The 10,760-nt window shown below is 43.5% G+C and overlaps 1 protein-coding gene across 2 annotated transcripts in view; it reads left to right on the top strand.

Annotated features, from left to right (window-relative positions):
- The first annotated feature begins 6,330 nt into the window (after nt 1–6,330).
- Nucleotides 6,331–10,760, top strand: part of MLF1 (myeloid leukemia factor 1) — a 122,046-nt gene continuing 117,616 nt past the window's right edge. For both annotated transcript variants that reach the window (XM_086944224.1, XM_086944223.1), the window contains exon 1: nt 6,331–6,512. In XM_086944224.1, the coding sequence (XP_086800350.1) occupies nt 6,466–6,512 (47 nt within the window). In that variant the 5' untranslated portion in view covers nt 6,331–6,465. The remainder of the gene's footprint in view (nt 6,513–10,760) is intronic.

The raw sequence follows: 10,760 nt of genomic DNA, 5'->3' as shown, positions 1-10,760 counted from the left end.
ACTGCAATTATTAATGTTACTGACTGTTAAGCTTCGAGTAAAGAAGAAGGAGCAGGTGTTCTTCTGGCTTGGAAGACGTAAACATTCCAGTTGAAGATGGTTATCCATGTTGAAGGATAATTATTGGGACTCATATCCAGCGGATTGGACTAGATTTATTAATGTGGATTGGATTTATTAATATGTGGTCTATATAAGTTCGAGCAAAGAAAGAGGAGGAGACACAGGGTGCAGCAGCTCTTATTGGGGCTATACAGGATGTGATGTATGGGCAAGCATCATGGGAAATATAGTTTTATTTGCATACAAAACTTTTTCTTTTGCTGCTGTGAGTAGCAAATATAAGAAAGAGAAGCATAATCCTCGCCTCCGTGTCCTTAATAGAATTGAAAATTCTTGGCGCGAATGCTAGCAAATTTTTTATCCTCAATGAGAGAAACAAAACCACTGATAAAATACTCTAAAGGTCCACCAGATGGCAATCTTGCAAAACAAAAAAAACAAAAAAAACTCAAGTTGAGCTCGTTTGTGATTTTGAACACTTTGACTTTTGGCCGGTATCTGAGCTCAATAGTGCATTTCATTGCGCAGCGTGACTGAAACTGACGCCACGGACTTATGAACTTCTAGATCGCTGCCAAATATATCTGTTGACAACCAACGCCAGCGTCATCCAGGAATTACTTACTGTTTACGTCTCTCCAAAGTATACAGTTTGTGGCAAGTGCTGAGATTATCTTCTTGTCACTCCGTAGTAATGTGTTCCGGTAACCATGGGCTCACAATAGAAACAGAGAATGAGGCCTCAAAAATGTCTTTCTGTCGTTCGTGACTTAGCACGTCGCGTGATGACATTACACGCGATGACGTCACAGACTAGAAGCACCTCTCTTTTCCTCACCAACTAGGCGCAGGGACATGCTACAACGTGCAGACGCCGGATGTTCACTACCTGTGAAAAGGAACGTTCTGTCACTCTGCAAGGACTCCTGAAAAATCTATGACGTCATCATTAAGAAATGTGCCATGGTGAAAAGCGGGTCAGCACGGAGGCAGTTATGCAGTATTCACAGGCAAACGGAAATTTCACTGCGCAACATACTCACGGTAGAAGAACTTGAATATTGTTTCTTCTTTCCTTTTCTCCGTTTGTGACTGTAATTCACTCCTTTTTGCCAGCATATGTCCGTTTTTTACTTGTGATTCCCTCGTTTTTGTCAGTATGTGTGTCCGCTTCTCCGTGCGATTCTCTCGTTTTTGGCAGCATGTGTGTCCTTTTTTTCATGAGATTCTCTCGTTTTTGGCAGCAGCTGTGGCTCGAACATTAAAAGTGCTTCGCTTTGGTATGTTCCTTTTCAACGGTCTAACACTTCATTTGTAACATCACAGGCAGCAGAGGAGAAATTCTATGGACCGATTTCTTAAAGTTACTGGTTTCTTTTCATTCTTAAGAAGTGTTTCAGAGCATTGGCAGCTTCTTTTCTTCTTGGTTTTAGCTGCAGCTGGTTGAGATGTAGTTTTGTTTGACTTTTGGTGCCACTTGAGACAGGTGACTCACGGTTCTTTAGTTGCTTTAGTTTCCTTTGACTTTCCCTCATTCATGTAGTTTCATGCTTCTTTTGATAATGTTACTGGCAGCTGCTCTCCCATGTCTTCTGCTCTCCCTGTGTGGAATTGTCTGCCTCGCTGTACTTATTCCGTAGATAGTTAAACGCCTTGGGCTGCAGGCTGTCAAGATGGCAATGGACACTGGTGGGGTTTGAGCAAGGCGTTTCTTTTCTTTAAAAGTAGGCTCCTTTAACACAGCTCCTCCTTTAACACAGTCTCACTTCACAGCTGTGGGTTCTTTTCCGTAGTTCCAGTTTCTTTTCTCTTAGTAGGTTCCTTATTTCTTTCTGTTTTCTGTGCACGCTGTGGGTTCTTTTCAGGTTCTCCAAACGTTGCCAAAATGTTATACACACAAAGTCCTGGAGCCAGGTGTATAAATAGGATAGCTTTATTTAAGTTGAGTTGCAGATTAGGTTCTTAAGATGTAAAGGTAAAACCCCACCAGGAGTGACCTCCCTGTCGCTCAGCCTGCCTGCCATCAACTGTCAGTTCACACACAGGCCAGGCATCCAACATTCCACGATGTCACCAAACATTCCAGCAGTCACACCATGTAAGCCACAGGGAAATCTCAGCCAGGGAAAAGAGACATAGATCAAATGTAACAATTTATAACATCACCAAACGTATAAGCTCCACGGACCCTGCCTTTGCATGCATATCCTACATGTGGGTATTTGCAGTCAGTATCTGTAACAGCAATTGTGGGTGAGAAACTTACTGAGCTTCAGTCTTACCATGTGGAGCTCCTGAGTGCTTTCCCCCACACTCCCCTTTATTGTTAATGTTGTTTCATATATATGTCTTGCACATTTGTCCTGAGTGTAGTTTTTCTGTATGCTATATTGCCTCTTGAATGCCCTTCCTTTCTGAGTCTTAGTTATCTTGTTCCTTCGTGCAGTTTTCCTCTTTTGATCTCTTTTCTCCTCTGACTTCTTGTATGATCCTGGGCAGCGCTGTACTCCTCTTTCTGTGTAAGTTTTTCTACCCAGTTCCCAGTCCTTTCCCAAGTCCCTGACTGTGTTCCCCACATAGTCCCGGACAGTCCCTGACAACTAATTCACCATTAATCCTTTATGGGTTCCAGAGTAGCCTGCTACTCGCAGAAAAAGCGCTTCAACACCTCATCGGGGTAGCAAGGACTACAGAAATTAAAACCTTTTTCCCTCTGCTATCCCTCACTACCCTTCTCTATCCAAATAACTGAATAACATATCCACCACTAAAATTACTTTCATATTTCACTATACTAATTCAACACTAATCCTTTATGGGTTCCAGAGTAGTGTGCTACTCACCAAAAAGTGCTTCAACACATCATCAGGGGTAACAAGCGCTATATAAATGTAAACCTTTTCCCTCTTCTATCCCTTTGCTATCCTTCTGAATCCAAATAAATGACTAACCTACCCACCACTCAAATGACTTTCATATTTCACTACACTAATTCAACACTAATCCTTTATGGGTTCTGGAGTAACATGCTACTTGTCAAAAAAGCACTTTGATACCTTGTCAGGGGTAGTAAGCACTATATAAATGCAATTAGAATACATTACAATATTCATTGTTTTACCACTATGAAAGGAATCTACCATCCTTTTACTCTGTTGGTGCTTATAATCATTTATATCTGTTTCTGTCTAATGGTTGTTTCAGCACACCTATTTTACACTAGAATGACGCTGGTTCAATAAATACTTATTTAAAAACGTCCAGTTTATTCTGTGTATCTCTCACTGAGACAAAGTGAGCACGAGTGACTGAGCGAAAAGTAGTGTACTGTTTCCACGATCCCTGATGGGACAGAGTTGTCATGTTCGATAGTTGCCAAGAACTATTCTCTCCTTGGTAAGAGGAGTTTGCAGTGGAACTGTGAGCTTGCTTGGTATACAGGCAAAGATACCCAGTGGGGGTGTCTGGAATCAGTCTGGACACCAATCCTATAGTGTATGTTGTCTAAATGTGCAGATCCTATGTAGGTTTATGGGAACTACACAACAGAAGGATGGATTGGAAAGGCCGAGGAGGATGAGACAGAGAGTTAGAGGAATGTGAGGACAAACAAGAAGAATGAGACAGGGAGAGATTGGTGACGTGGAAACAGAAGGGTGAGGTGGAGAGAGAGGTGGATGATGCACAGTGAGAGGGTAGGAAGGTGGAGTAAGAGAGCAAGTTTGGATTGGGATCAAAAATCGGCCAGGGCACACCAAAAAAAAGTGCCCATCATTTGCGTATTGCCTTTCCGTAAAACACTGCTTCAGCGAAGTTTTATGAAAAGAAAGGGGTTGGGGGCATGTTTCATTAACTTCGCTTAGCTAAATAAAATGCACAGATTAGTTCACACTCCTGAGCCACACATAAATACAAGTGAGACCACTTCTGCTGAGGCCCCCTGCCCCCGCTCAATCAGCACACATTAATGGGCCGGCCCAGCAAGAGTAAGGCAGTGATACCTCCGCCCATGTGCCTCTAGAAAGGCCACTCAGGCACCCACTGGGCCGCTGGCTGCATCCTAACAGCACAGACAGCCCCAGGATGCCCAAAATAGCAGCCCACAGCTGGAACTCAGCTACTGGCCACATCCGAGCACCCCTGTTACAAATCGGACCCTGTAAGAGAGGGAGGTGAGATGGAAAGAGACAGGTAAGGTGTAAAGAGAGGTAAGGCAAAGAGAGTGTGGTGGACATGGCAAGGAGAAAGGAGGGTGAGGTGGAGAGTAAGAGGGTGAGGCAAAGAAAGAGGAGGGTGGGGTGGAGAGATAAGAGGATGAGGTGGGAGGAAGCAGAGTGAGGTGGGCATGAGAGCAGGGTGAAGCTGAGAGGGCGCACTGTGAGGCAAAAAGCAAAAAGGGGTGAGGCAGCGAAAGCAGAAGGGATAAAGCAGATTGGTATAAACCCCTAAAAATACAGAGTACAACTAGTAGGCACAGCCTGGACATTAGGTAGAGTATGCTGCTTCTCACCACTACAAGGCTATCCTGCATGTTCAGACCCATCTCTCAAACACCTGGAAGATGCAGTGCAACCCCAGTCATCTTGATGGCCCACCCATGCTTTTTCCTGGCCCCCCTCAGATCCTGAATCCCGGAGCCTGCCTGCTAGCAATGGAAAAATACCCAATTTGTGTTTTTTTAGGTCGAGGTCTTGTATATACTTTAGTATATACTTATATGTGTATGTACTTTGTGGGCTCTGGAGATCACCCTAGGACTTGTCTGCTTCCGCTTAGGGACTTTTTTTCTGTTGAACTGCCTCTATTTAACTGCTTTGATAGAAAACGACCAGTAGAGGTCAGTAAAATACCAGAATTGCTTTCTGCTAGTTCAACTGCCTCTATTTAACTGTCTTTATAGAAAACGACCAGTAGAGGTCAGTAACATACCAGAATTGTTTTCTGCTGAGGGACTTTCTTTTTTTTTTTGCAACTGCCTCTATTTAACTTTCTTGATAGAAAACGACCAGCAGAGGTCAGTAAAATACCAGAATCACTTTAGCATTCTCTAGATTCCAGTCTATAGAAATTGTCTTGAGCACCCGTAGACAATAATATTGTTTTCAAATCTTGTCTTTTCAGTGATATGACCCACTGGCATAACAAAACTTGAGGTGGCCTCCCTGCAAGATACGTGGAGGGGCCCCCTCCGGGCTCGATCAGGAGCTCTCCTGCCAGAGTTGTGTGCTGAGGGGGCCCCCTGGAGCTTGGGGAACCCCCCCCCCCCGCGCGGGGGCCTGTGTTACGCCCCTGATTTGACCCCCGAAGGCCCAGATATTATATTAAAAACAGAGTTTTTGACTTTACCATTTCCTGCTGAAAGGTAATATTTCTCTCCATGTGTTCCCATACCTGGCGTGTCACGCAGTTTGGTGTTTACTTTCCCTCCATGTTAAAGAACAGTAGATTTTTCAGCACCCAGGCTAATGTGCTACATAGCTAAGTACATATAGGGTCCCAAAGGCGAGACCGAATGCATTGCAAATGCTTGTTTTTTTTCTGGCTCATGAGTGGGTGGTAGGCAGAATTAAATTTCGTGGGTGGATTGTAGTGATTTTCCGGATATGTTCTCCGCTTAAAACAGGAGCCTCCCACAGACGTATTTCGTATTGCACAATGTAAATAATAACATATCTGAACACACCTGTTAGCATTAAAGGTCAAGGCTAGTTTCGCTGTCTCAAGCACTGGCTGGCGTTGAAAGGTCCTCTTCGTTTCCCTCTAATGTCGTAGACTACGTTTGAAAACGGGCACGTGTCTGAAAAAAACACACTCTCACGCGTGCTTAAAGACAGCAAGCACATTTTATTTTCGTGACGTGACAACTAAACTGTCACTCGACGCTATTAGTCCTGCATTCAGCGCTGGTGCAGCTGCTCTATATATAAAGCATATTAAGACAGTTCTCTAAATAAGTGCCGAGCCCCGGTTCTCGGGGGTATTCTGCGCCGTGGGCCCTGGCACGTGGCCCGGTCGTCACTTTATAATAGCGGGCCGGGGGCAGCGCGCGCCTGCCCGCTCTCAGGTTACCAGGCTTAGGTTAGCCCGAGCATTATTGTGTTTACAGGGGTTGCCATGGCCACGGCTCTCTATGCCGCGGCCCCTCGGGAACATTCTGGCGTTGCTACCGCGTCATCCAATAGGAAAGCGTCAGGCGGCGTCACGTGATTTAAGCAGCACTCAAGTGGGCTGGTAGCGATAAAGCTCAAACAGGACCAGGACATCGGAGGGGAAGGACAGTTTATTGCGCTCAGACAGCGAAACAGGTGTCGTCAGTGGCCTAATTCCGAAAGGTGGGGCCAGAGGGCCTTGGAGAGAAAACTGAACGTGGTCACCTGTCGCTCAGCGAGGCATCCTGCAGCCATGTTCGGTCACCATATCCACGAGTTAGAGGAAGACCCTTTCTTCTCGTGAGTATAGCTAACTGGAAATATTCTGTGGGAAATACCCCGTGCTCAGGGTCAGGCCTGAATCAGTTTGCCTGGTGTCCAACAGAAGGGGCCCTAGAAGCTCTCACGGAATTAAGCAATTCGAAGAGGCACCCAAGTCGAATAATCCAGAATAGAGTTCGTAGTTACATTCACAGGTTTATTTTCTTACTGAGCCATATATTAGAATCTTATTTTCGTTTACATTCTACCATTCCGGCCAGCTGAGAAGACAGCGAATTGCTTTAAAAAATCTGTGCAAACCAAACTGTCTCTCTTTATATAGAAAGTAATTTAACTTGCTGCATTTTCAAAAACTAGTTATCAAGGGGCTCCAGCCCTCAACACATCCAAAGCAGCTGTAAGAAAATGTGTGACAATGAAGTGCTGTGAGCACGCGCCCCCACAGTCGATATTCATGTAGAGGGAAGAATTTATAATTTCTTGTAATGTTACCTGTAGTGAGCTCTTACTTTAACATTTCATTGAGGCCGTACCAACAAGCATGACTGAACAGATTCACAATCTACTGTTTATCTGGTGTTGCGGCTGCTGCAATAATACCGCATGCATACGTTTGGTGCGTATCCACTAGTGAGCTACCTGTGGCTTCCCAGTGTATCACTTTTAGATTTTATAGCTTTTGTTATGTATGGTAAATGTAGATTATCACCACGGTGTCATAAAATACTAAAGACCCACAATGCAGCTCATACCACCTTCAGTTACTATACAGTTACTTTGATAACTTTATTTCGGTCATAGACCATAAAAGTGCAATAAAATATGTACAAGCACAGTGTTAAAATATAAATACATCGAGTTAAAAAGTTATTAAACAGTGGATATCAAAGTAATAGTTATGAATGGAAGTGGTCGTCCCTTAGTCCTTGTGGATTATTACGGATCTATTATACAGTTGTTCCTTTATTGCTGCATTTCTTTCCACACTCAAAAATGTTTCTGCTACTGTCCAGTTTGTAATGTGGCACAACTGCTCGGCCTTTTGATGGGCGTGCTTTTTAGCATTCCGCTACTAACAATGAGTTGACCCACATATTACATAAACTGCCACGTTTCAGTCTTAGTTGAATTATTTTTGCAGTAATATCTCCAACTGTACTATGAGTAGTAGTGACCATTCTGATATTTTAGCCAGACATATTGCCACATTGACCCGAAGAGGCATCACTTTCATTCAGCACCACAATTTTTTTTTATTTTGGTGTATTTGGGGGAGGGGGGGTCATTTATAAAGGCGACCTAGTCTCATGGGAGAGTGGAGCACCATACATATTAACAGGATACATTATTTACGCATCTGTGTATGAGATCCCTCCTTATTTTATGTTAAAATTGACTTACCTGGAACAGTTGTATGACATGCTTTCTCAAGTGTGTTAACCCTGAATTTGAAAAAATATTCAGAATTCTTCTGTTTGTAGTGGCAGCGTATGCCAGAAAATGTGAACTGTAATGGCTGTTCAGGTATTCAATGGGAAATACTTTATTGTTCCCACTCAGGACATACTTCTCTAAGTCCAGAATTCTATGATCTCGTTATATATTTTCGCCCGATATGTCTCTACTTTTTTCCATGTTCACATTAATATTTCTTTAGGTGGGCCTGGTGGCCAGGTGTGGGTGCAAAGGATCAAGGAGATGGTTCTGGAGCATCACCATGTTTCCTGTTTAATAAGTAAAGTCGCTATTGAGACCTGGAGTTCCCAAATATTTAGATCTTACAGAGGATCTGTAACACTGAACCATTAGTCTGTTTTTTCTTCTTTTGGGCCTTCACTCATTGCACCACATATTGTAACTGATCCCCATGGTCGTGCGGCGTAAAAGCAGGCTCTCGTAACTCCCAATAATATAATAAAGGAATTTTAGTAGCTTTAAAGCATCTCTTATCGGGAAGCAAGGTAGTGAATCTAGGTTAACACCTTTTCGGCATAATTCTAGATGTGGCCTGAAGCCTGACAGTCGTATTGGTATTGTAATGAACTATCATGCCTGTAATGGTAAGTGTCAATGTAGCCCTTTTTATTACCTGTTTGGCAAAATCTCTGCACGCTCAGGCACATTTTCCATCTGGACTCTCGCATGTAAAGGAGAGTGCTAATTTCTGGTTGAGAGTACACGTTTATTGCTTGGAAAATAAAAAAAGATCATCATATATACCTATTGCTTCTCCTAGATATGAGGGTCTAGAAACCCTGTTTAGAAGTTCAGCTCTGTTAAAGAACAGTACACTACTCTTTAGTTAATTTAGACATTACTCTGCCTCTTTTGCAGCACAGCTCAGGCAGTAGAACTTATTTACTCTCCACAGCTGTCAGGAAAATTGTGCAAATTCATACCTCGCATACTTAGGGGAACACACAGATCATCAACAGTTTTTATACCAGTTCTTTTGGCTTGCATTCAAACCCAAGATAGCATTACCATCTTGCTTCCTCGCCAGGGAACATCTCCTCCATAGATGTCTTACACCTACCCTGAACTGGCAGACTGTCAACCAGTACAGCAGCTGCATTGACAAGCGTGAACTGGTGTGAAGTCATTCACACTTGGGCCTCCTGAAGTGTCTCTTAGTTATAGGCTTTCCCCAGAATTCTTAACTGGAAAGTCTGTAGCGCATATGAAATCACGGTGGACCAAAGTCCGGAGCAGGTTCTGCTCTTTAGAAGTGGAAAGGAGATCTTACCTTTACACTGCCATCTTAGTCCCCTTTGCTTCATCTTCTTTAAGAGTAAAATAGAGAAATGTCTTTCATACACTCACTCATTTACCTCTCCTCTTTTTGATCACACAAATTACTTCGCAGCAGACACTGTCTACCCCCTCCACACACAGGTATACTTGTGTACCTCCTTCCTTCCTGACCAGTGATGGTGCGTCGTTTTGGGCTCCATATTGACTTCTGTCAAGGTGGCCTGTAGAAACCATTCACCTGCCTCAAACATTCTCTTGATTTTTTTTCACATGCCAGCTATTGAAGAATATTCATCATAAACATCAGCTAAAATTCCAATGATCTCAAGGTAACTCAGCAGTCTCTCACGAATTTTCCTTCCAATCAAAAGAACTTCTTTGTGGTAGGCAACTAAAGCCATTCAGGTGTCAGTCTTGCACTATCACTTTGCACATGGTGACATTTTGATTAGGTTTCAAATTGTGAGGTAGGATTGACTATAGCAGCTTGTCAGTTCTATTTCCTTCTAGAGGTTTGCAATATGTTTTTGGCCACTCTGTTCCTTGTCATTTTGACTGCTTATCAATGGAATTTTTTGTCGCTACTTCCAGATTTTAAAGTGCATTTGGTACCTCTGTAGTTCTTTTTATGTTTCCAAAGCTTATGTTATGTTTATAGTTAGATCCTTAAGTTAAGCCAGTATCAATAAGGTATGGGACCTGGGAATTACTGACATTGACTCGGAATCCCGCTGCAGAGCCAAAAGTGATCAGTTCATCTAAAAAAATAGGTAGGGCCGTGCTGGGGTTAGCTAATGAAACTAAAACGTAATTGTTAGAAATGGGTGTCACTAGTTGCCAAGGGTTTGCACCTTTGTCCAAGTAGGGACCCTTCTTCCTAGACAGGGTAAGGGAGTTACACTCCTAAAATAGCCCCTTGGTAGCTTGGCTTGAGCAGTCAGGCCTATCTCAGAAGCAGCGTGTAACTTTTTGTCTGTAACCCAGTAAGTAGACAGTCTACTGGACCTCCCGGGAAAATGCCCCTATTGCAGTGAAAACACTACAAAAGGACACCTCACCAGTTTAAAAATATATCCAATATTTTTATGTATCCAGAACAAGATAAAAAAGATGAAAATCCAACATACTGTACTTTAAAAATATATGCTTTGCAAGATATCCTTAAAATTTCAGAAATACCTCACAAACACAGTTCATACGAGTCGGTAGCTCCGTCTGGGGCTCCTGCGATGCTGAAAACAACAGAGTCTAACAGTTCCAGCTGACCGCGTCGGTACTGGCCAGCGAAAGCGTGGACAGACTCTGTAACAGTACCTTTCTCGTTGTGGCTGGCACGTTGGTGCGAGCCGGTTGCATTGCAAAATGGAAGCAGTGCAGGATTCGGTGCCCTCTTGATGCGGTACGGGCAGCGGCTCGGTGACGATCGTCCAGACGGCGTTGGTGGGACCAAGGCTTGCGGTGCAGGGTGAGGCGGTTCTCGATGCGGTGCTGGTAGGTTGCGGTGCAAACGAC

The sequence above is a fragment of the Lissotriton vulgaris genome, chromosome 11 (genome assembly GCF_964263255.1).
Source record: "Lissotriton vulgaris chromosome 11, aLisVul1.2, whole genome shotgun sequence".
NCBI lineage: Eukaryota > Metazoa > Chordata > Amphibia > Caudata > Salamandridae > Lissotriton > Lissotriton vulgaris.
The sequence above is the reverse complement of the archived record's forward strand: the minus strand, read 5'-3'. Positions and strand labels throughout refer to the sequence as shown.